Source organism: Drosophila rhopaloa, unplaced genomic scaffold (assembly GCF_018152115.1).
Source record: "Drosophila rhopaloa isolate 14029-0021.01 unplaced genomic scaffold, ASM1815211v1 contig_2, whole genome shotgun sequence".
Lineage (NCBI taxonomy): Eukaryota > Metazoa > Arthropoda > Insecta > Diptera > Drosophilidae > Drosophila > Drosophila rhopaloa.
In genome coordinates, this window is record NW_025335083.1 from 9,403,100 (window position 1) to 9,430,143 (window position 27,044).

The 27,044-nt window shown below is 38.4% G+C and overlaps 1 protein-coding gene across 11 annotated transcripts in view; it reads right to left on the reverse strand.

The window, feature by feature from the left end:
• Nucleotides 1-26,317, reverse strand: part of LOC108040765 (uncharacterized protein DDB_G0284459) — a 40,957-nt gene extending 14,640 nt beyond the window's left edge. For 6 of the 11 annotated variants that reach the window (XM_044459601.1, XM_044459597.1, XM_044459599.1 and 3 more), the window contains exons 1-2: nt 26,189-26,313; nt 7,116-7,787 (exon numbers count right to left, since the gene is read on the reverse strand). In XM_044459601.1, coding sequence (XP_044315536.1) covers nt 7,116-7,322 — 207 coding nt within the window. In that variant the 5' untranslated portion in view covers nt 7,323-7,787; nt 26,189-26,313. Of the gene's footprint in view, nt 1-7,115; nt 7,788-25,374; nt 26,158-26,188 lie in introns of those variants that run through there. The other 5 variants (XM_017118360.1, XM_017118359.1, XM_017118358.1 and 2 more) reach the window with 5 other exon arrangements.
• Nucleotides 26,318-27,044: the final 727 nt, after the last annotated feature.

The following is a 27,044-nucleotide window of genomic DNA, read 5'->3' on the forward strand; positions in this document are numbered from 1 at the left end:
TTATTTATATTTAATTGCATTTTTCGGAAGACATAAAATTATGATTAAAAATAAAAAAAATTTTGTAATATATTATAGTTGTTGAAAAATTTCTTATGGTTTTTAAGAAATGGAAAATCAACCTCGAATCACTTTATTGGTCCTGTAATGTTACAAAATTATAGATAAATGCTTTGAAATGGAATAAAAATACAATTTAAATGTTAACGGATAAACAGATTTTTTGAAACAAGATTAATTTAAAGGGGCTTAATAATGAAAATAAAGTGTGTCAAAAGAAGGGCTATTAAGATTTCCAAAGCCTTTAAAGCAATGCCCTGTTCTTGAGTTCAGGGTTATCCCTTCCAAAGTTCTCAATCAGGCGGTTTCACTCATTCACTTTAGTTCGATTTGGGTTCTGTCTGGTTTGGTCGGACTGTGATTTTGGTTCGGCGTCCGTCCCGTCGAGCTTCCCATTGACCCGAGGGCAAACGGACAATGCATAATAATTTCAGCGGCTCCCTAAAGTCACACTCATCCTTGGGACTGTGACTGTGACTGGGAAGGAGTGCAGAATAGCGTGGCAGACATAAATTACCAGCCGAGTTTGGCACCCGCGGGCCATGCACGTTCTGCCGCAGTTTCTCACGATGGTCAGAAGGAGACTCTGGTGGAAGTGGATGTGGGCCCGCTTTTCCGTAATGCCTGGCAATTTACAGTGCCGGCTGTAATATGTGTCTGCCTGTCCATCGATGACCTCTTTTCGCCGTTCGCTGATTTTCCGGCTGGCTGAGCCATTTTAGTTCGGCTTAGCATGTGTAGGCTGGCTGGTCTTGATCTTGGCCAGAGTCTCGTTGTCTGCTTGTGCTAATTAAGCTGTGCTTCAGCAATCCCCATGGCCCAGGGGGTGGCTCAATCATGGCAACTGGCTGCGCAACACAGCTGGCGAAAGAAAGCCAACTGTAAATGAATAATTTCGACCTGGCCAAAATCAGCCAGCGATCAGTGTCATGATCTTGTACAGCCTCCGTCGGCCAGCTGATGCCGATAAAAACATACACCCGGCAAAACCGAAAAAAAAGGAAACCACAAAATTGAAAACGTTGTGTTCGAAACCGAACCGAAGCGCAAAGTCAAGTTGAAGGTTCAATGAAATGCAGAGACTTGCCACGACTTCCACAGAGCCCAGCACTCGCATATATTATATGCCAGCCAAAGTCGTGATGATGTAGAGGAAGACTTCGCTTTCGACTCTACACTGAGAAAAATGCTGATCCTTTTTAATATAAAATGGTTTCAAATAGCGATAGATTTAAATGTTATGGAACGTGTCACACTATTGGATTTTCTATTCAATTTGCACAATTTTCGATCAGTAATTAAACCAACAAAACCTGCATATAATCCTTGAATAATGTTGTATGTATTTTTAGATGATTTATTATTTTATTATTTTTTTGATGGTGAAGATTTAAAACCTTCGTTAAAAGAACCTCCTACGATAAACACAGCATTCAGAAAAACAGATATTTTTAGTTAGTTATTGGTTCAAAAAGCCTTCCTAATTTAATAAAAGGTAAGTTAGTATTACTTTTTCATAGAATTAATGGTTAAGAAACCTTATACATTACGAATAATTTTATTTTGAATATTTAATAAATAAAATGTAAGAGTTAAGAAAGAATAAAAAGAATATATATTTTCTCACACAATTAGTAAAATATTTGTATATAATTCTGGTGGAAACATTTATTTTCAATTCAGTAAAATATAGGTAATCTGATTCTTTTGATTAGATCAGGGTGCTGCGAATTTTTTCCTGTACACGAATATGCCAAAATATTTAGTTGCCTGCGACTGGGCCGCGCTTGAAACGAATTTAATGATGCAGCACCATCATCATCACGGTCGTCGCAGTCGAAGTCGCAGTCGTCTGCCCGGTCGTGGCCGTCTGTCTGTGGCCATAAGATTGACTGTCTATCTCCCGACTCCGACTTCTGCCGCACTGTGTGACTCTGCGGCTCTGTGGCTTTGCTCTGCTCTGCCATATGCCCCATGTCGGTCCATGTCTATCCGCCATCCAGTCCGACCCTCGGTCCATCTGTCCTCCGTTCGTGGCATGCATGTCGCCTTTTCTGGCTTTTCTGGCTGGCAGCTCGCACAGATCGCCTGCATAGACATGCCAAAGCGTTGACTCTTTTTATTTTTAGCTGGCACTGACTTTGGTACTCTGCAGCCAAAGAACTGCACACTGGGATGGGTTTTCTTGGCACTAAATAATACTAGCGGAAATGACGATCTAAGTGCATTACTTGACCATTTATTTCAACAACTCCGAAGTTTTAACTCTGGGGCTTTGCAAGATGTCCAATATTATGCATTTTTGTGGAAGAATAATTAAAGTGCCTATCACACTTCTGCATTCATTTAATGAATACTTTTATGAATACACATAATGTTAAAAGTTGTTTCAGTTAAATAAATCAAGCTTTGGTGGTGTTCTCAATGTCACGTTTGGTTAAAGAGATTCTAAATTGAATGTATGAACATAAAAAACTTATTTAAAAAGCTGTGTCACAATTCACATAACTTCTCTATAAATTTCTACAAATTCTTCTTATAGGTTTATAGGTTTAATTATACGAAAATATCCTCTAGGTGCATGCATTGAAAAAAATTAATTATTGATTTATTTTTTAAGCTATCTATAAAACAAATGTGAAATTTTGTTAATAATGTTGAATGGGTAGCCAAACACATATCAAGTTAACAAGAAAATAATATCGGAAATTTAAGATCTTTATATGCAAGTAAAATATATCTCTTAAAATAAATTCCTAGTTAAGAGACAAATTAAACATGGTTGACCCACACGAGTCACTTCAGGCAACGGAAATCTGATATTTTAATGGACTATATTTCTGAACATAACAAATCCACTGCCGCACCACAGTGCCCTTTGAAGTGTTCTCCAGTTGGGTTTTGGTTATTTTGTGGACCTTTTGCCTCTGCAATCTATGCTTTTAAGCTATAATAATATACATTTTTATATGCATTATATCTGTCACGATCTTGTTGGCTTTATATCTCTATATGCTCGAGCCTCAGGCTGCAGCTGGTAAATCATGTGTTTGCGTCATTGGAGCTGATGCCCCAAGTCGTTTGCTTCGGCCTCACTTTGGGCGCAGAGTGTAGTGTGGAGTTCATTAGCGGCAGAGGAAACACTTAATTGAGGCAAGACACGTCAGTTGACATCCTCAATTAGTTGCAAGTAATTTACGTGTGTGTCGGCCAAATGGCTTGCGAGCACTGGGAAAAAAGACAAATGAAATGCTGCTGCTGACCACGGGTAAATCTCGCGACCGGCTGGCTGCATCTTCACCGCGGGCAGCGTCTCTGCCTTTTTTTTTTCTGGTTAGACTTGTGGCAACCCAGTGACCCACAAAGGCGGCGGCATTGCCAGCGGTTCCAGTACCGTTAGGCGGCAACATTGTAGCAACATGGCCACAAACAACAACTGCGATCCAACTGCAACTGCAACTGCTGGCAAATAATTCAAACGCTGCGCTTGCATGCTGCGGAAAATCTTGCAAAATGTAAATTTCTGCTTTGCCTTTCCTTCTCCGCAATCCGCAATCCACGATCCACAATCCATAATGCTAATGAAGAAGTTGTCAGGGATCTATTCGTCTGTCTAGTTGAGTAACGGTGTCTGGGTGCGTCTGCGATCTGCTCTGCTTCGACTCGATATTGGATATTGCCAAATTGATTTCCCTGCGATCCGTGCCGGCATCCGCTGCCTTTGACTTTGCCTTTGTCGGCAAAAGATCGGCGGACGAACAGCGGGATGTCGGTGATATAAATCCCGGACTTGGCCATCAAATCGAGTCGAGTCGAGCTCTTTTAACTGAAACTAATGCGGACTATGACCAGCGATGGCAAACATCTAGGCAAGTTGCCAGCAATTCTTTTACTAGTTTTAGGTACCTACATTTCTAATACATTTAAAGCAAAAAACTTTATCTTCAACATACTTTGGCATATAAGCTAAACCATTAAACTCTCGCCATAAATCCGCCGCTGATCATCGTTCCCGAATCTCTTATGTTTGCTATTTGAATGTCAATAAGTCCCAAATAAATTGTAATTAATAATTAAATACTAATTCTTAAAGATTGTTTTAACATATAAAATAGCATTACTTCACAAGTAATTGTCATTTAATCCTTCCCTAAATAACGCTTATTGTTTTATTATAAATACAACGCCAAATGTTATGGCTTTTAACTTTTACTCTGGGCTAAAAAGGGGAACTTTTCCCATCACTGGCAAGGACTTGGTGTCTTCTTTCGGCAGATCGTTTCCAATTGATTGTATTGATTTCCCAGCCAACTTACCTCCCTCCCCCCTCTATTACCCTTTCATCTTTCGGCCAGGCTCTTAGCATCGTCAGCCGCAGTGGCAACAAAGTTCAATCGCGATAAGATACAAAGTCAGCGGAATGAAACAACTTTCAATGGTATTTTTTCTTTCGGATTTCGGTGTTTCTCCGCCAAATATCCTGCAGCCATAAAAGTATGACTGAAAAAGGGCATATCAACACTGATCGGGTGAATGTAACAGTTGCCAAATTGAGTGACTGCGCGGTCATTAAATGATCTCGAATTTAGCTCCGGGAAAATACATTCTATTTGAAATGTCAACTTTGAACTGAACCGCAGTCGATTATCAGTAATCCAAACCATGATCATAAAACTTAACCCAAATATTTTTTTGGTGCTCCCAAAACAAATTAAAAATTAATTCTTATTTCGCAATGGTCCAAATGTCATAAAATTTTTCGGATGGCTGAGCAATCCTAAGGTCAACACTCTTTAAATATTTTACTATGATCTCATCGATGGGGGCAATAGGATATTCTATTGTTTCGTAAGCCGATCAGAATTCAATGGCGAAAAAATCACTTAATTATTTGGATCAATCTCTTCAGTTTGAGTGCGGCAATACCAAAGCAATGATGTCATTGCATTTGATGGACGTTCCCGGCCAGACCAAAGCGAATAGCTCGCAGTTGGCCCGAGTATCTTAAAGTCCAGATCTCGTTAAGTATGTGGTGCTATTTCAGTTGGCCAAGCCACGAGCAGAACCACGAACTAAGCCACCATCTAGATTTTATTTCGATTTGGTTCTGGGCCGAGCACTTGAGGCGCGAACTCGACTTGACCACACACACACATATACCAGATGACCAGATGATGATGATGATGATGGTGATGTTGATGGGGTTGATGTTGATGACGGCTGCCAGTGGATGAACCAGCATAAAATTAACGATAGGCCCCGAAGTGCTGCTGTGCCATCCAGCCAAAAGCATTTATAATTAACCGACAAATTCTAGAGCAATCAATGCTGAAGCGTAGCCCAAAGACAAGTGAAATCTGAATCTGAAGAAGAATAGCACGAATTAATTAAAGGTAAGGCAATAGCGAAACCGAAACCTCCAGAAGTGATTCGTCTATTGCTGAAATCTCTCCACTGAGAAATCGAATCATAAGTAGCACAGCGTGTGCAACTGCTTTAAAGCTCTTTAATTTCCTTTCTTTTTCTTTTTATTTACAACCAGCAATTGGGACTCGCATCCAACTTATCAGCGAGCTGTGCGTGTGACCTGTTAATTATGGTTGAGTAAAAACGGTCAACGTATCTCCGTTCATGTCCATGTCGATGTCTGCGGTTTGATAGCCACTCGGGGAAAAGCCGTTTGACACACAAAACGATCTCAACTGGCCAATCGGACTGGCGGCATTCGGTATTCAGTAACCACCATCAAGCGGCTGACGGGTTCTCAAGCGATTAACTTTGCTATGCGTAGTTGGGGTTCCGTTCCCGCCGAATTATTTCGAATTATTAAAAGCCAGATGTCTGGGTTTTCATCTCAAGAATTTGTGTTGAATTTAATTACGTTTTTACTTTCCAAGTGCTGTGGAATTCTTAAGTATATTGATAATCACATTTTACTTACATTTATAAAAAGGTTTATATAATTATTATTTTCAGAATCAAACAACAAATCGACATAAATTTCCATTAATTCGTTAAACTTTAATCGCTTAACTTCTGTTTCTTGCTGCCTACTCATAGATTCAAGCTTTAGGTATTCAACTAAATAAACTATTAACTGATTAAAATCGAAAAGCAAGGAAACCGAAACTAGCAATCAAGCCTCAATTGCCGCAGACTCTACTAAATTAGTGAACGCCTTCCCATTTAGAGAGTCTGGACCTTTCAATTTCATTTAAAATACGATGGACAAACAGAGCCCAGCAATTAGGTCTAGACTCTGGACTCAGACTAGAGCGACCAGCATCATGGACTGGAGCCACGGGTTCCATCAATCAGAGCCAAAATAATCGCATTGTGGTTGGGGCTTTATTTCAGGGATGAGTGGTAGCATCGTGAGTGGAAAAACGGCTACCAGTGTTGGTGGCAAAAAAATACAATTTTGTGTCAAGAAGAGATCAGAAAATTACTGAGTAATAAAGTATTTTTAAGCCAATGTAATAAGTTGATATATAATTACATAATCGACGGAAGAAATCAATTTTAGTCAATATACATGAAATTTAAACTTTTTTAATAAAATTCTTATCTTAAAATAACAATCTCAGTCAGAAAACCTTTTATGTGAAACTTATTTAATTTTCTTTTGTAATATCTACTCAGTTGATTCCGATAAATTTATTTTGACAATTGTATTTTGACTCCTAGAACGGTTAAATATTTTTTAATTGAACCAAATAAATTTGGGTTTAAAATAATACATAAATAATAATATTAGCCACAAGAAAAACTAATAACATATATGAATACCTAAATCAATTTCATATTTAACAATATACCCTTATATATATATTGTAATATATAAAAATTGCAGTTCATTTTTCTATTTTGATAATCTGTTAGGTGAATCGACTAAAATATTTCACAATTTAAATAAAAAGGAAATAAAAGGAAATAAAAGGAAAGGCCATTTAAGACCGATCTGTGGAATTTCACCCATTCCCGGAAACGTTCCCCACTGATGGGCAGCTCCGGATCACGCTGCCACCTTTAGAGTTTAGTCTATAGCCACTTACCTTGCCGTAGCTGTTCAGCGGTCCATTTATCCAGCGGTCTGCCTCCAAGCGTCCGCTGAAGAGGGCACCGGTATTGGGATCGATGCGTTGCCATTCACGCACCTCCCGCTGGAAGGGGGACCGCGAGCCGCCCGCTCCCCCCGCCGGCTGCAGATGATGATGATGATGATGGCTCTGACTGTGATTGTTTGTTGTGGCCACTTCCATGTCGAGATGGAGTCGGGGCTACTGTGGTGCGCTTTTAATTTGCACGCTCGATGCGCTCGAGCTGCCTTGGTTTTTCTCGCTGCTCCTCCGGAACGGGAGGCTGCACTTGGCCACTTCTCTGTGGTCGTCTTCTGCCGGCTGGTGCTCGCCTATTTCAAATTATTATTTATTGTTATTATGCTACCGTCTACGTTCACGTTTGCGGCCGCTTCCCAGGCCTCGTTCGCGATCGCACTCGCGCTCGCGTTCCGTTTTGGCTAAATTAATGGCAACTTTAATTTATTATCATAATAATAATTTTCTAGCTATTCTAGGCCTGCTACTGTGTGCACGTGGCCGCCCCTCTTCACCCTTTCCTAATATAATTTCCTTGGCTTTTCCTTTTGCACGCTTTGCTGGTTATTTGCTTTGCGGCTTTCACGGTCTAATTTGAGACTTCTCTGTGTGCCTTTCTGTGTGTGCTGGCTGAAATGACAAGAGCAGAGTGGATAGAAATTTCGTTAGTTAATTATGTTGCAAAGTGTGAAGAGATATAGGGAATATATAGTAGTGTCTTTTCGCTGATGTATGGCGGAAGCAAAAGTGCTTTGAACTGGCGTTTGAAGTCTCTCCCGAGCCGCAGTCGGCGTGCAGATTTCTAATTAAATTTGCGGCCAACGTCCTCCGGATATGACAGAGTTATATACCCGGAGACTGATAGCCCCCGACGGCGAAGAATCGGATTCTTTCGACTCCCCTCTCTCTCGCTGTCAGCGGATGTCACAGTCTATTTCCGCCTCAGCGGCCCCTCCACAAATCGCGGACATGTGTGTCCACTTGTTTTCCTCTTTAATTTAATTTAATCTGCTGTTTCGTTATTATTTCAGGTAGTCGGGCGAAAAGTCCGCATCCACAAATGCGTACCTTTTTTTCGGTGCTTGTCGTCATATGTCAGACACATCATTTGTAATTGTCAAAGTTATGCAAGAACTTCATTTGTTTTGGGGCACAGTGGTTGGTCTTCGATTTAAGGTTAAGGTTTCGCAAAGTTATTAGGCTAAATTAATGATCCAAATTAATGGAGTTTGGGTTATGAAATGGAGGAAGTAATGATCTTACTTCTTTAAATATTTTTTTGTATTTCTGCAGATAAATAAACTTATTTGTTTATAGCTCCTTTAATAATTAATTAAAGTTTGGCGAATTTTAAACTAAGTGTATTCCAAAAATGTTTAGTTTGTTGCTTAAGTCTTTTGTTATGAAGTTAAGAATTCCTTGGACAATTAGAAACATAAGTTTATTAGGTTAAAAACATGTTCCTTAAGGCTAAGTTTTTAAAGAAAATTAATCAAATAAAAAAACAAGACCTCTTTTACCCCATAATTATATTTCCTGCCCCACTGTCGCGACCATTAAGGCTGTCCAAATAAGTGCCGGGCGGCATTAACACTGAAATACTTGTGTCTTATAGCTCTGGAAAAATAAAGCGAAAATGAAACGAAAAAGGCCAAATTTAGCACAATCCAAGACCCGAAGACCCAAGTCGAAAGCAGACCAGCGGATGCAATTGGGTGGACACCCCGCCTCCCCCGTGAAAAACACCCACAAAGGAAAGAGAAAAGCAATTTTCTGAATATTTTATGCGGCTTTGGCCGACCGCTAAATAGTAACTGTTACTAAGTTTTCCACAGCTTCGGTTGGCGGCTCTATGTGGCTGTGTTTTTGCTTGGTGTTAGTCGAGCTGCTCAGGCATTAACTTCCTCATATGCCCAAAGAGCAGGCAGTGTGGAAACCCGTTTTCCCCGTTGAACTTGCACTCGTTTTGGTTTTTGGTTTCGGTTTTGGTTTTGGCGAGTGCGTCGCTGAATCTTTTAGCACTTTGGCTAGAAATAAAAGTTGCTCGAAATTGTGGCGATTTTATTTCTTCGGCACGCAGACTTACTCCACATTCACAAATTGGATTCGTATGTCGGACACGTTTTGCCGGTTTCCTTAGGTGACTTCGGTGTTTATGCATCTCAGTGTGAGCGCTGGTTGATTGTGTTAATTAAAATTTAATTAGCCGTAATTTAGTGTAATTAAGCGATGGCATAAATTTAATGACATGGAACTGGGCACTGGGGCGTAGGCATGGCCAATTTATTTATGCTATCCTATCGCTTGACTTATTCCTTTTGGCGACTGGCCAAAAGGTTATGCTGATTGCGCATAAAAAACAAATTGAATGCATTAAAGCTGCGGGGAACGTAAATAATGAGATGATCAAGTTTGTTGCCTAAGTCTTTTGTAAGGGGCTGCTTGGAGAATACTTACACAGAGTTTTAAAGTTAAACTTTGGTCAGATAAGTTATAGTGCTTAACTTTAGTTACTAAAGAGATTGGTTATTGAGTACTTTTTTAATAAACTTGTTCTGAAGTTTTTATGCGAAACTCATTTTGTTATCTAGTAGTCGTGTTCTAGCCGCAGGGAAAATAACCACAGAAATACAATTTTCAACTTGAGTTGTTCACGTCCACTTGGCGACTTTAGGCACAATACCAACAATGAAGTGACGATGAAGGTCAGCGTAATTATTACTATTATATTTTTTACAGTTTGACTGTCACCCAACCGCAGTAAGGAAATACCTACAACTGTGGCCGTTCACAACAGTTATTTTTGTTACAATACTTGGCCAAAACGAAAGTCATTTTGCTTGAGGTTTCTGCGGTTGATTTTGCATTGGGTTCCAGTTATTTCAATATCAATTTGATGCGTAATTCGCAAAAAATTCAATTGAATTTGCTGTTTTTTCACGGGTCAAGTGTCCCTATGTAGGTTAATCCCTCATTTTTGGTTTTGCATTACATTTGTTTCTCTTCGCCCACTCGCCATTTATTTAAAAATAGTTCAATTTGCGTGGGATGTGAAAAAACAATAGGTCCATGTTTATTAATAAATGCAAAAATTCGAGCCTAAAAAGTGACAGCTAAGATGTGAGGGTGTTCAATTGGCATTGAACGTGCGTTACAGTAAAAATATTTGAGTTAAATAATTTTAACGAGAAATTGGAACTTTAATTCACACTTTTTGTGTATTTGCAACGCGTGCGCAGACCACGAAAATCGTGCAACAATTGACCGATATGCAAATTGTTCTTGTTATTTCAGAGACAGACTTTCGGACAGACTGACAGACAGCTGAAAATTTGCATAATTGGCTCGCATTCGCGTGTTTTTCGTGTGTTCTAATTTGAATTTGATTTGTGCGACACAAAAACAGAAGCAGCACGCTCCACAAGACTTGGACAGCAAGTGTGAACAAAAAAGTTGGCACAACAATAAATTGTCAGTTTTATTTTTACAAACTCTGCCTTGAGAAACAGTAAAGACAGCTGCAGAGTATCGAATTGCAATGTGCTACATCAAGTTTGATGGTAAATTTAGTATTTTTATTTAATTAAAAACTGTATTTTTAAATCGAATTTTCTTTAATTCTGAGATTTGACCAATACAATCTGTTGAATAACTTAATATTTGCACAAGCTATAATTTCAATACAATAAATAATAAGTAAAGATTGTATAGAAATCTCGTTGGAGTCAATCATATCAAGTTCTCGTTTGTATTTTTTCAATTAAATGTTTCCCTTGTTCTGGTCTTGCCACACATTAGTTTCTCTTATTCTTGCCCGCTTATAATTATTTATTTCTTATTTATCTCTCATTGCCTTTCAACAGTAATCTTTAACCTCATGATTTGTGTGTCTCAATCTACTCTTGATGTTTGGGTTCATTTTTCAACAAATGCTTTTTTTTGCTGTGCTACAATTCAATTATGTGAATATAAAAAACTTTTTGATTGCCGCCACAATTGAACAGCAACGCCTCTATGAGTCTATTGATATATCTAACCATAAATATATTTATCTACATATGAAAGAAACCACAATTGAGGCTAGCTTCCGTCTTTTAATACCTGGGCTGGGTTTGAATACTTTATTTTTTATGACTGTGCGGCTTGGAAAATAATTCACTTTTAATATATTTTTTTTCAGATCTGTTAATTTGAAGCTGAACTTGGATAGGGGTTGGCTTTCGTTTAGCAGTCGTTATTAGTCACACGCAAAATAATCTTTGTTTCTTTATTTAACTTCCGCATCAGACATGCGGTGTTATAGACAAATGCGCAAATCGGTTAATTATATATTGTAAAGACTCTTGCCAATCAGCAGCACCCGCACTTGATTTGACCGTAGATGGGATGTGTGTTGTTTCATTTTTATTTAATTAGGCAAATGAGCTAATCTGCTACAATCGAGATGACATTTGTGGGACGAGAAATTTATGATTGGTAATTTATTGTACAACTAAATGGTTCCTTCGAGCATTTCACTCGTATTACACAATTACATAATTATAAGTTGGGCCCGCCAGAGTGCCAAAAGCAGAGACAGGTTCCAACCTCTAAGCCATTCACACTCTACCCACGAAACAGGTAATTGTGGTCGTTGTTTTCGTTGTCGTGTCTCAAATGTACAGACGTATCATAGATATAAGTCTAATGATAGATATACTTGTTCCGTCCAATGGAAATTGTAATTTTATGATTTCCTGCTGACGCCTACAAGCAGCCCGTGCGATCAATTTTCCGCTACCTGCACCCCAAACACAACACACACCAGCCAGTGCGTATGCGTAATATGAATACGACGCGTATGCGTAATATGCAATTTCATATCCACCTTGTGTAACATCTCTTTGCCAACGGAAAGTTGTAAGCTAATTTTGCGAAAGTTTTCAGCCACGAGCGTCTTAAATATTTATGATGCTCTAAAAAGTTTGAAAATTATATATTTTTCGGCTGCTAATAAGCCTAATACCGTTAGCTTTGACACTTGCACTTGGCTTTCATTTGACATCAAATATTAGGTGTTTCAATTAGCAAGCATAGACTGAATAAACAGAAAACATACAAAAGAGCCATGCTTGCTTTAACAATCAAGTTTGCTTACGTTGAGGAATTGAGTCATGATTATATTATACTTAACAAAGAAAGTTAAATCTCGTGTAGTTAGTTTTTAGTTTTACATTACTTTTCTATTTGAAATTGATTTTAAATTTGCTAAAAAATTATCAAAGTTTATACCATAACATTTTATTTTATTATTATTGAATAAGTATCTTGTTCCTAAATATTTTGTAAATACTGGTGAGTCATTGAGCAGTCCTAGTCAAAGACATTTGTCTCTGCACCCTAACAATAACATATAACAAAGCTGTCTTAACAAACTAAAATATAGTTCGTAGGATAAATACCTTTTTGCGAAGGAAACAAATTGAGTTGCATGCCGCGGCGCCTGCAATTGTCAGGCAACATTTACAACTAACCGCCCTCACAGCGGTTTGTCCCGAAAGTGAAACAAGCCAATAAATAAAGCCAACATCCAGGGTTTATCAGACTTGAAAGATCTGGCCACAAAATGTATGTAACCTACCTCCGCCCTTCTTTTTCTCGCTCCCACATGCATTTCAAGCTTCAATGTGACAAAATAAATGAGCCGTTTGGCAATGCGAACAGACAGACCGAAAAGAAAAAGCGAAAATCAGGAACTGCATATTAAATGAAGCGTAACGAAAGAAAAACGACAACAGGAAAGAGGTTTGGGGTATTTTTCGGTGGAAAGGGTCGCTGCAGGGCAAAAAGTTAATTACAAGTGACGCCTACAAGGGAACCCTCTGGGTGGCCCAAAAACTCCTCGACTTGCGGCTCACTTTTTTGTATTTTTCGCTTTAGTGAAATATGAGCCGTAAACTTATATTTTTTCGGATTTTTCATGGTTTCCTTTTTGTCAGCCGCTGAAACATAATTTCATCATTGTTTAACACTTTTACTTTTTGGCAAGGCAACTCCAGCAGTAAGAAATTATAATTTACATAATAATTTGGCGCTATTTGCTGATTGATTTGCGCTGCTTGTCGCTAGCTAATCTCCAGCCTTGAACACCTCGAACAAGCTGTGTGCGCGCATTTGTCGCCCCAGTCTTTTGTTGGCTTTAATTGGTTTCGATTTTGGCAAGAGAAGGTAGAGAAAAACATGCAAAATTTTGCCATAGATACCGATAGAAAGAAAAAACAATGAAAGAGTGGCCAAATTTGCATATGAAGTTGGAGATGCCACGATAAATTGACATGGGTGGTGTGCGAATTTTGTTTGCAGATTAAGATAGATTGGGCTTTCATTTACATAAATGGAATTAAATAAGGGGAAAGACTCCTACTGGCGAACACCCACGGTTATTAGAGTTTTAGTTGACAGCAAGAGAGTTGCTGTTAGGATTTCAAATTCATTTTAAGAAAAATTCTATAATTGGTTTTATTATGCTGAATGTAAAATAATATATTGTTTTAAAAATCTATTCAGAACTTCTTATTCGAAAGAAAAGAACGGAGTCAGTAATATTTATAGGATCATCTGAATAAGTAATTTGCAAATAAGTTAACATGTATTTGTTCTTAAAAATCTATAAATTAACATTATTTATATATAGTTTTTTCCCAGCCAAATTTTAATAAAAAGTAAACAAGGTATTAATTAAACTTCTTTAGTCTTAATTAGGTTTTGTTGATCGAGTGGGATTGATCTACAATTTCGGCACTAAACAAATTTCTACAACTTCAAATTCCCTTCCGCGAAAGCAGAACTTTCATTCTTCAATTCGCCGAGACCGTTTGTGTCTTTCAATGTCATTATAGAAAATTATACGCCCGAGTATATCTAAAGTACCCACTACACAGTGAAATACCGAAAACCAAACGACTTTCACCCAACAGCTGGCATCTGCTACCAGATACCAATTGCTACTGCTGCTGTGAGAAATCTCTGACATTTCTCCTGATTTCAGTTCACTTTATTTTGCACCATTTTATGACACATTCTTCGTGTCGCTTTTCTGTCAATTGTGGTCCCCGAACAACTGGCACAATGGGTGCCATGGCTCAAACAGAAAGCAAAAGCGAAAAGTACTTTGGTGGTAGAATGGCAGCAGTCTTGAGACCGTAATTATATGCACGGTAAAGAGTGAAATAAAATAAAATAAAATAAAGCCCCAGTCAACTTTATACTTATTTGAGGCTGCAAGAAGAAAGTCAAAAGTGGAGTGATTTGTCAGGCGTGACAGAAGCAGTACAAGAAGAACAGATAATAATACAAGTTAACTTCGCATTATTCGAGGGTTCTTTGGGAACTCGAGTCTTCTAAACAATGGAAGGGGAAAGTGTTTGGTGCCCCTATTCTACGTCGAGTATTCCTCTTTTTGTTTGACTAATTTCATGCAACAGAAGCAGTTTATGGCCTATTAGATATGCAAATTGAACACGATTCGCAATCAGCCTTATCACATAAATTATTTAACAAGTCGCTGATGCTATTGTTGTTGTTATTCTGTATGCCCAACTAAGCTTAGCTTGTTTTGTTTGCTTTGTCATTGCCATATATGAATGGTTGGTTGTACAACAACGTATCTTATCGGCCGGACCTTTCCTGATACTTGCCGCGAGTATTTTCAGTACTTGATGGCATGAGTACGTCATTGAACTTGACTTTGAAGGCGTTCCACTTTATAATACCATGTTTAGCTTTAGATCTTCACCAGAGCCAGCATCCCCGCCTCCTTCTGGCACTCGGTGTCAGTTGGAAACGCATTCGCAGTCACATCTGTTGGCCAGAGGAAACCAGTTTCCTAAGAGTGTCTGCTTTGCGGGCCCGATGGTCACTCACTCGGTCGCTCGCTCGGTTGAAAATTAAAGTTAATTTTTGCCTTTTTACTTTGCTGATATTCCGGTGTGGGGGCGTCAGACAGAACTGGGGGCAAAAGTTGGCTGCCGTCTCATGGCTGCTCGCATCAATATGCTAATTAAAACTGGAAACTGGAAATCATCAACCGACAGAGACAAATAAAATGTGATTTTGTTAGCCTTTTCGTTTTGTCATGAAATTTCCCCCTCGGCCCATCGGTGTGTTCCCATTGAGTCACAGTTATTTCGTTCTTTATTTTTGGTTTACAACTTTCATGCGCCCATTTCGACAAGTTCGTCGCTTAAGTCTTTTGTTTTTTCACGGAATGACTTGTTAAAATAAAAAAGTATGAATTGCCGTTAGCATTTTGGTGAAATTACACAACTTAACGGTTAATTTCGTATTTTTTTGCGTAATTTGCGTTTTGTTTGTCTGGACAAAACGAAATAACGAGCGCAAAGGGCAACTTTGCGGCGTTGTTGCACTTAATGAAAGAGAAAAACCGAAAAGAAAACAGACGGGCTAAATAAAAGACAAAACGGTCGAGCAATCCGTCAGACTGACGGGTTTTTGACAGCTGAAATGCTTTTGAGGGAATTTCGCTTCGCTCTTTGTTCATTCTTTGTCTTTCGTTCAAAAAAATTTCAATTTTCATTATTTATTTATTTTGCTTTTCGGTTTCGCTGTTTCACAGTTGCACGCGGAAATAATTCAGATAATCGATGACAGCTTCATTTTTACGTTGTTTGAATGGCGAGTAAGAGGTTTTTGAAGAAATACTTTGTTGTGTTTAATTTAACATGATAACCAGCTTCAAAGAAACCGTTCTTAACTTCACCGAATCAACAATTGCATTTTTTGAAATTAAGTGAATTTATGCTTGGCGTTCTTATAATTAATGGTTGTAAGTCAAATTGTCGCAAGTTTTAAAGTTATTAATCTGCAAGACAATTTGAGTAATAAATCAGTTAAATTTGTTTCGGATTTTAAGCAAATAATAATATATATTTTTTTCTATGTATGGCTAATCGTGTTTGATCATTGGGGAGGTTTAATTTCTATCTCCGATTACGCTCTTTCTTTTTTCTTTTTTGCTAATTTCCATATTGATTGTCCGTCACACGGTTTGGGACTTTATCGTCTCTTTTTTTGCGAATTTGCCGTTAAGTCATGAAACGTTGACCCGTAGAACTTGTTTGCCTAGGCTTTGCCATCGGTTGGCTTGATCTCTAATTGAGTAAGGTTAGGTTAGGTTGAAGCGAGACGCAAATGGGACTCTGATGGATGTCAGTCAATGAACGAGAGCCCAAGATCAGATTTCCGAGAGTTCTATCGTAATCCCGTTGCGTGGGCGATGACAATTTTTTTCGGGCCACACGTGTCTGAGCACAGAGATCAAACGAAAAGTTTTTGCAGAATATGTCGCCATATTGCGTCATTTGGATTATTCCGCATGACTCGCCACACGCTGGCCATAAAACTGCAGTTTATGGGTTTGTCAATGGGAGTTCGCAGAGACTGGCTTAGACCAGGAACTGGTAGTGGCCAAAAAATGGACTGACATTAACACTGCACGTCTTTGCTCTAAAGATTCAAATCGCCTTTGTCGGATGGACCAAAAAAATGCATAGAATATGGTAGAATCTCTGTGTTTTTTTTTATAGAAATTCTAGTTCTTCGACCCTTTGGGACCAATACAATACGAGCTCACAACAATGCAATGCACATACCAAATAGATTGTGATTCAGCCGTTTGATTAGCGCTGACACTTTTCCCATAAATAACCAGGTAAAACATGTGCCCCCAAAGGCAGCCAAAGAACAGAAACCGTGGACTGGAGTCGAATGCGCTCCTGACACGCAAAAGTACTTAACAATGACCAAAGTGTACTTAAAAGGCTAAAAATGGTCAATACTGCAAGTACGTGGTACGTACAAGCGACAAACTTGAAATGGCAGAAAACAGACAGCAGCTGGACTGGCCAGCTAACAAGCTCTGATGCCTTTTGGCCAAAAGACAAAAGGATGCCCATCCACCTCGGCTGCTGCTTAGAACTGTCTGTGCAGAATGGCAATAGCAGCAATAGCAGCAGCAGGAAATAAGCTGCAGCTCCTTTTAAAGCTAACCAAGGCCTTAAACAAACAGCCATGGGGACTCGGCTCTCCTCCCCCAGAATCACCAGAAGATCCCGAGGAAGGGGTCTTGGCCAGAACATCCTAAGTGCTGCAGCTTGTTAGGGCCCAAACTCCCCGGTTCTGGCCATCTCTGTCTCGCTGTGTGAGAAATCATTTCAAGGTGTCTTTTGATTGCCCTGCTAAGTAACTTAATGGCGGGGTATATTAATTACATATACAAAATAAATCACTTTATAAATAACTGTCTGAAATGTATGTTCTTAACCTTAGTTACAAGAAGATGTAGGTATTGACTTTTATGTTAAATACAAATGTTAAATAAGTTTTGATAATAAAACTAAATGCGATTACAATGACTAGAAATGTAATGATAAAACAAAACCCATTAAGCTTTCAACATTAAGAGATTAATTTCCTGACATACTTAAACCAGTTTCAATCTACATAACTGGTCAATATTATGCTTTTTAAAGCCCAGTCTCTTTTATTAATCTATTTAATGCCATTTTTTGAGTGTCCTATATACCCCCTGAAATATTTTTCTAGGGCATCAATTTACCCTAACCCCCATCTGAATCATTCCGAGGCTTATTTCTTTCCTGTTGTTATTGCCTTTGCGGCTGCTGCGTTGTTAGTTCCTTTTGTGGCTGTCTTTAAAAATAGTTTATCGCCCGATCGCGCATTTATTTCGTTTGTCTCTGTCGAAGTGTTGCCCCCTCCACCCCCGAACCCTCACCCCTTTGGATCCCCTGTAGACCCAAAAGTTAATGCTGTCAAGATAGCAAAAAGGAAATCAATGCAGCAGCTTGTTTGGCCGGGGCTCTAAGGGCTCTTACAACCTCCGCCGGCGTTCCCCTCAGATGTCCGTCGTTGTGTGAGTTACATGATAAATGCAACAGCTGTGCCAACAACAACAGCAACAACAAAAACATAAAAAAAACAGCCACAAAGTGTCCAAGAAACAGGAAATGAAATCGGGGCCCTCCACAACTCGAGGTCTTTTGTGCTGGGCTTTTTGGCCCCAAACAGGAAAAACAAACTGAGAGTGCAAAAAATATTCTAAATTGCTGATTAACACGCCGCCTTCTGCTGGCTCGAATGCAAAATATAACTTTCGAACTGAACATAATGAGGTGGTTTGTGCAATAGCCAAAAGTCCCAATGCAAATCTTGCAAGAGGATGACTTGGGATTTTTACTAAATATTGTTGGCCAGCAATCAGTAAGGGGAAATTACAAAATTGGAGAAGATTTCCTGTGCACAAATGGCTATTGGGCTCAGAATCGCCATACGTATATATCTGAACGATGCTCCACTTAAAGAAAAAAAATCGTTGAATTTTTAGCGATTATCTTAAAGCTTAACCCAATTAATTATTTCCAATATTGACCAACATTCTAATTTCTAATTAAAAAACCAAATGTCTCAACCAATCTTTCCAATCCCATCCCTCATAAATTAGTTCTCAGAAATCTTTACCCGAAATCTGGACTCTTTAAACCCAATTCCCAAAGCAAACACATAGTTTATTATTGAAACTTTCGCTTCGGTCGATTTATTACCTACACTCAGTCACACCGCATCACCTCTAAAGTCAAAGTAGAGCGCTAGCATAAAAAGATTTCAATCCATCCACAGACCTAATGACTTTCAAAATGTTCACTTTGTGCAGCCGGTCGTATTTAGTTGTTGCCATTTCTTTCAACAATTAAATCATAAAGCGCAAAAATTAATTATGACAAATGGCGAAACGAAAACTTTTCATTTTAACAGCAGAGAAAAAAACACATGGACCAAAATGAGAGCAATAATCAATAATCGATACAAAAGTAAGTTGTTAAGGAAAAGTGAACAGCGAAACGGAAAAGTGAAAGCCGCCAAAACGCAGAATGGAGTTGAAAAAGTTTAAGGAAATTATGTCTGACTGTCTGTGAGTGTCGGGCACAACCGCAAGATATAGGAAAATTATATCTTGGTTCCGTATTTTGTATTGAGTAACCGAAATTTGCAGCCAATAGCCTTATGCAGCCTTATGAATGTCAGCCAATCCCCCGTCTCGCACCCTGACAGATAACTGAACCTGCTGGGCCATTGGACTCATTAAAACCTGACTAAGCAAGCCGTCAATAGTGTATAAAGATAGAGAGTTATTGAGTATTCCCCCGCTGTACGAAGTCAATTAATTTTCAGGGTCAGGGCCCAGAAAACAGCCCGAAAAAATGAAACGAAATTGCTTATTTCCTCGCCCAGTTATCGCACCTCAATAGTCGTACAAAAGCCATTTCTGTCTTTAATTCTAGGGCAGCGACGACCTTCACGTGTGCGCCGACACAAATTTGCATATCGCCCCATATAAACACTGTTATATAATTCCATCCAATTAGCCCGCATTATTAAATTTCAACTTGAACTTTTCTAACGACCAAAATGTAAACAGAGGAAATTGAGCTATCAAAAAGCGCTCAAAACGACGCTACGAAAATAAACTAAAAACGCTGAAATCGTTACAAAATTTTGGAAACAAAGAAATTTAGTTACCATTTTAGCTTAAGGTCAAGTTGAAGACGTAATTATTATTTTTTAGTCTATATAAAAGACAATTGTTTCAAAAGCGATGAATATGATTACTTAATTTATTAAATAAATTCAACCGGTTTTAATTAAACTAGGAACTGTATTTTTAGACTTGTTCACCTATTTATTTTAATATGGCGTAATAAACATGGCAAATTCTTGAATTCCCACATAATATTAATTAAATTTTTTTTATTGCAGAATGCATGACAAAAATATATTTTTATTGTATTTTTTATGCGACGCGTGCTACATGCAATTTGTCAGTTCGCTTTTAATTTTCTAGTTGGCAATTAAGCCCAGAAGTTTGGCAATGATTAACTAACGATGGCTTTTGGCTAACGAATGGGAATATAAATACAAAGACCGTTGAAGTTATTCTAGCTGATTCATGGATAAAGCTTAAAGCTAATTAAAACATTAAATTAAAAATGGTAAAACAAATTAACTGAACAAACAATTGTTGAACCTAGGTATGTGGGTTAACGGAAAAGCTTCGATCGACTGTCAAAGTTTTCCATTTAGAAATCGTGTAAAAGTTAATTGCGATTGGCGATCAGAGTTAATTGAAAAAAATTGTTTCTGTCGGCCGTCAGTTTTCTTGCATCGACGACAGAAAGTGCAAGTGGGAAATGAGTGAAAAAAGGAATGGAAATTGTTGGAAAACAAATATATCTGCATGCCATGGACAGCATTTGCATTACACCAGCTTGAGAAATCTCGGTTATCTCGTACACATTGTACAACCATTTTCATTGCCATATCTTAAGCGTTTTGCAAGCCAATCAACTCAAGAGCGTGAAAAACATTCAAAAAATATTAGGAAAAAACGCTTGAGAGGAAAAAATAAGCAATAATAAGTAATATAATTGCTTGACTTCATGGGATAAGCAACGACGAACAAATTAAAACCATGAAAAACAAGTCATAAGCAGAAATAACAAACCCGAAAAGAAATAACAACACCAACATAAACTAAGACAACAAAAAATGTTACAAATTTTCTAGCTGTTTATGTAGTTGTTGGTGCTGCTAAGATTGCGCAGTCAAAGACCTTCATGCTCGTAATTGGCAGCCCCACATTAAGCCCATACCCAAAAATCCCCCAAACTGAAGAAAAAAAAAACGAAAGACGAGAGCCCAAAGGTGACGTCCCTCTGAACAAGAGAATATCGTGAACATAATTTATGCAGGCAAGTAAAAACAGATAAACAAAAAAAAGGCATGAGACAGGAGCCAAGTCAGGAGTGAACCGAACTGAACCCCCAACTAATGGGATTTAATGTGGCCCCTCTGCACCCATATGATAGCCACAAGAAGTTAACCCCTGATCAGAGCAAATATGCTCCGCAAACTCTGGCAAAATCTCAGACAAGACAATGGCCACAGTTTGATGTCCCCGAAATGGTGTCCAATGAGGGATTTTTAGCTAGGGGTTTTTGGTTTTATTAGGCAGTTTCAGCTGAATGAGTTTAAATGTGATTGCGTATAGTGAAAATGTTAAAAGAATATGTCATTCGTAAAATTAAAAACAAAAGCGATACATTTTCAAGTTAATAGTTTTTGAGAGTTAGTTATATCGTAGTTGAAAAACAATTTTCTTTAAGCTACTTTTTTTGATTTGTATGGCAGGATCCTTTGAAAAGACAAGGGATTTCCATAGTAGCCAAATCTTAAGATTTTATAATACCTATAAAACTCTTACATATTTTATTAAATGCTATTTTATCGTAAAAAGTATATTATTGTATTTGTTTAAGTTTTAAGTATAATTTTCTATTTTAAGTCGACATATTTGTGGGGTATCAAATAGTCTTCGCTATAAAAGCTACCACTTTTCTATGGCTCTCATTTTTCCACCTCGCTTTAGTGTCTCTGTAATTGTTTGCAATTATTACAATTCGCAAGCAGTTTTTGGCTTTGGCTTTGGCTACGACTCAGCGGGTGGTGCTGGCTGGCTTGTCCACTCCCTTGGGTCCTCCCGCAAAAACGCGGACGGAGCCTGGATTTTCTCCACATTAAAAGTTTTTTGCCTGTCGGCTTGTTGGTTCCATGGAATGACGTCAATAAACACATTTCGGCTTTTTGTTCGCTGTCATTTGGCTGTGGTTTCTGGTTTTAGTAGTAGCTTTTTTAGCCTTTTTCATTCCTCTATTTTATGACACTTGCCGCGTAAATAATTGTCATTTGGCATTGCTTGGCTTGTCATCAATCCTGAGCGTTGACGACTGCAAACTAAGAGTTTTTGTGCGACTTTTGGTAAGCGGCTTTGATTTGTTGGTTCAATGACACAAGTCGGGAGACGCGTCTCGGTTGGGGTGCCGATTTGATGGCTCATTTAAATGGTACCAGCAGGATGGGAGTTGAATTGAAGCGACAGTTGACGAGCGCAGACACTTTGATATTTAGACGATTGGCCATGGCAAACTTTCACTTAGAGCGCAGTCGCTGAGTTTGGATAAAGAGATTAATTATATGCATTCGCGGCAAGCCAATTTTGTCCAAGTTTGTGTCCTAAGTCTTTCGTATTTTACTGCCTGGCAAAAAGCTGTTTGTTAATGGCCCGTCCAAACCAAGAAATTTTGAGAGGATTTTCAGCTTTTAGGTTATTGGCATCTAAAAATCCACTTAAGATTAGCAAAGCTTAATGAAATGAAAATTATATGCAAGCGAATAAAAAAAGAACATGCATAATCGTGTTAAAAAATATTATCAAAAATTGTTTTTTTCATTTTTCAGATTTAAAAGCGAAACCCATAATTTAAAGAGTCTATTCAAATGTATTCCATTAATAACAGTATCTGAAAAAGATTTGCATAGAGATATAAATACACTTTATTACATTTTTATTGGCCATAATTAAAAGAAATAGAGTCGGAAAAATTATTAACTGCATTGTATTAGTTTATGGTCAGCTTAAAAAGACATCAAAATCTCATTCAGCCCCACCATGAATTCTAAACCAAATTTTCCCTGCCCCTTCCCAATCTGTCCACACTCGATTCACCAACAAATTACTTTATGACTCAAGGGAACATTTGCATTTTTATAAAACCAAAACAGAGCCAACACCCACAACAGTTCCCCCCTGCAAACTCTGTCCATTATGCATATCGAATGAAGCTATTAAATGTTTAATTGCCAGCATTGGCCAACTCCGAAGTCAGATATGCATGCATCCATTTCAGAGTCGGGGAATCTAAACAAATTAGTGGCATTTTCCTTATTTGCATTTCATTTATGCAGATGCCGAGCCGAAGACTTTTGCAATGTCCGCGGGACCGCGAACAAAGAGCCTAATTGAAGGTAATTTAAATTGATTAAACATGTCTATAGGTTGGGCCTCCACCGTTCAGTGGATCGTGGTCGCTGTCTGTTTCGCGGAGGTGTTTGTTTGCTGCAGTTTTTTGGCTGCTCAATGATTTGGCATTGTCTTGAGTGAAAAATGAAAAATGAAACAAGAAAACGTTGTCGTGTGGGTCGTTTGCCAGTTGTGATGGGTGGGTCACCTCCAAGCTGTGTGGGGTTCTGCGGTGTGTACAATATGGTAGCATGTTTTGAGGTGTTTATGGTTTAATTAAGGCGAGCGATGATGAAAAATGAAAGGACTGAAAAAATGGTGGTCATAGAACATAAAAAACTTATAGGGAAAACTATATTTTTAAAACCGAAAGCCAAGCCTTCTGAGCTCATCGCAGCCAGAATAAGACCTTGACCCAGGCTTTAATTCCCATTTTTCTATGAATCACATTTGGACATCCTGTTCATACACGTAAAATTATTGCCAAAAGACAAAATTTTGGTTGCAAAATACAAACAAATTGCAAGCTGCCTGGCAAAGTTCATTGGAAACATAAGCTAGAAAATGATTTATAAAGAATTTTGTTTATTCCTCAGCCATAAAAGGCAAAGCTAATAATTTGAAATGCTTTGTTTTTACTTTGTGTGTTTTATTTGAAAAATATATAACAATAGAAATAAATTTCGATGCGCACGCAAAAAAGTCAGAAATATCATTTATAATTATTGAGAATACAAAATGAAATTCCTCAAAAATTGAAATTTGGGCAGTTCCACCATTAAACATTTTCTGGTCATAAAGGGTGTGTAAAGTAAAGTGTCAGTTGCAATTTCGGCATACAAAATGAGACAATAAACGTGAGGGGCTCCACTAATTTGAAATCCTTTCAATAAGAAATTTACGGGATTTGCACACCTCCTTCCCATTTTTTATTCAACCATAACCCATTTGCAATTTAAGCTTAATTAAAAAGTCTCTCGCTGTGGTGTTGAAATGGTCTTAATGTCAACCACGAGCAACTCAAGTTCTAACTCTGACATTCAGCACGACCGATAAAACGACCCAAAGGCGCGTGCCCATAAAAATACATATAGAAGTCCGTGTAGAGGTAAAGAAATCAAGTATTATCGCGCTTTTTGACGAGGTAATGCAATATGCCATAAGCTCTGAGTTCCGCACCCAGTTTTCCGTTTCAATATCTTTCGGAGGTGACAATTGGGGCCAACACCTTTTGAGCCCAAATGGTAATTTGCACTAATGCATGCCACAAAATCCTAATGCGACATTTGCCGTCCGCGAAATCACTGGATATAGACATAAATATAACTAAGTTTCGGTCTACATAAAAAGAATCTGCTAGGGTTGGATTTCAGGCCGGAGTTAATATGTAAAATATAAACAAAGAAATAAAAACCAGACAACTATTCTCATATGGCGTGAGTGCCAGAGTCTGGACATACGGATGACTAATGGGCAATCTGTGAACTCATGCCCAGCTCTAGAATCATTGAACCTCAATTGAATCGAAAATATATAAATGATTCATGATATATGCATAGTTGATTTGGTTCCCTAATGATCCCTGATGAGTTGGGTGGAGGCGGTAATAAGATAAATTGGCCAGCAAAATATCATATCACACGAAATATGTGCAGACCAAATAATTAACTGAGAAAAATAACTTTATAAATCAGACAAAGGAAAGCATAGGAATATTCTTTTCTATTGTTATCTGCTTTAAAACGGAGGGGTGAAATGGGTTTTGGAAATCATAATTATAATTATGGGAATGGTTTCTTGGCATAAAAGAGAATGTATTTCTTTTATTTGCAATGTTAGTTGGTTTTGAATGTAAAATAAATTACCAGCGAGTGGAAATATAATATAGTCAATGACCTCAACCTGAAAGTTTTGTTAAAAGAAGAATTTTTCATTTCTTAGCAAGTAATATCGTCTACAGATGTTTCAATGTTTTAATGATATTAATGAAAATTAATCATTTGCCTTTCTAGCAATTATTAATTATGAATTTTTGATAAGTCACGTCTATACTTTATATCTAAATTCTGCACAGTTCCCTAACTCACTTATTGCATCATCAACTATAATTTACTCATTAGTTGTTCGATTTTGGGCAGCAATTTGTCTTAGGTCGTAACTCCACTCACCAAGTTTCTGACAATTTCATGCGAGTTTCAATGCCTAGTAAATCTAGCTAAAATATACACGACAATTTATGGCCAGAGTTCAGTGGAAATAAATCAAAATGAGACGAATTGCACGTACCTGTCTGCGCAATTCGAGAGCGCTGATATCTCATTCCAGCCCGAAGTCCACTGAAGGCGTTTTAGCTTATATTTTATTTGGCTTTATTTCATTATATTCTGGTCCGATGCAAAAAGCGGACGGAGGCAGCAACAACAAATGCACTGGCGATTGGCATCAATGTCGCTTGGCCGCTTTTTTTCCTTTTTTCGCCGTGCTCCGTTGATTGTATTCACCAACACACGTACGCACAGGCACACACACACACAGACACAGTCACACAGACAAGGGGCTCAATGAATCAATGGCAATTCGACTTAAAAATAAAAACGCGTGGTATAGGGGAGTTTTTTTTTTCTTTAATTTTCAATATTTTTTGTCAGCTCTCGATGAATACGAAAAAACGCGTAGTCAGCTAGGCATTGGACAAAAATGATTGAAAATGTTTTTGGCAAAAGTTTCAATGATCAGTGGGCGATTGTCTGAGTGTAACAGCTGTTTTTGGGGCTCAGGGGGCGGAATTGGGTGGCCAGGGGCTTCTAGGCGTTGCACCTGACGGAGCATCTAAGAAAAGAGAAAAACCCGAGAAGCCACAACCTTTCCCTTTCTCGGACTTTTCCTTTTGTCTCTGATCTTTCACTTTCTATGCAATTGTTTTCGGGACTCGGGCTGCTCAGTCTTCGAGACGGACTCAGAGATTATCTGGAGTGGGGGGGTCTTGAATTCGCCAGTTTTGCATTTCACACTCAACGCTTGGCTTCACTCGCAGTCACAACATCCAAGCCACCACTGTTTAATGTTTACTCGTGTTTTTGTTTCTAGATTATTTGTATACTTTTTATTTCGGCACCGAAAAGTGTGTGTGCCCACAAACAGCTACACACAATATTTGCTTAATAGCGATTATAACGAACTCGTTTTCAAGTCGACTGCTGCTGCCCAGAAACCGAACCGTCTGTCTCGCACGCCAACGCTGTACTAAAAGAGTTTCGCGCTCGCACCGCGCATTAAATAAGCCTTCCGTCCAACACCTGGCTCTAGTTTTTCGACTTGGCCAGGTCCGGACTACGGAGACTGGGTCTCTCGATGATGTCAGCCCCGTTGGGAGCGGCTCTTAGCCAGCAAGAGATATCGCCAGATACCAGACACCAGACACCAGATAGAGAGATGCGAAGAGAACCTAGCCGAAGTCGCTCTTTGGCTTAGTTCCACTTTTTCGCAAGGGGGATAAGTGATTTTAATATGGCTCACAATAACCATACCTACACACTCCGCTTAACTCATTGTTGTAAATGTTGATTTATCGAGTCTTGCTCAAAAAGGAGCTGCACAATAAACGTAAATAACAATTGAACAGTATCTGTAAGTTAAACGCTAACAAATGAAGTCATATCCTCCACTGCACCTATTTTCTCAAATGAAAAGATAACCCTGAAACTGTCAAGTAATTGAAAGTTAGTTATTAAATAAAAAGTATATAATATATAAGAATATTTTCCTATCGACCGCCAAAGTTTCTATAAACATTTGCAGACTTTGGCAAGCCTGCTCCACTCTCTCTTAACAGTTCTCTTTTTTAACCGGCTTTTGTCGGCCATACAACCGGCATTTTTAACGTAACGTAAGGCCAAACAACGTAATCAGTATGCCATTGAACCAGACTTTATGGGTCTTGCACCGAATTTGGGTCT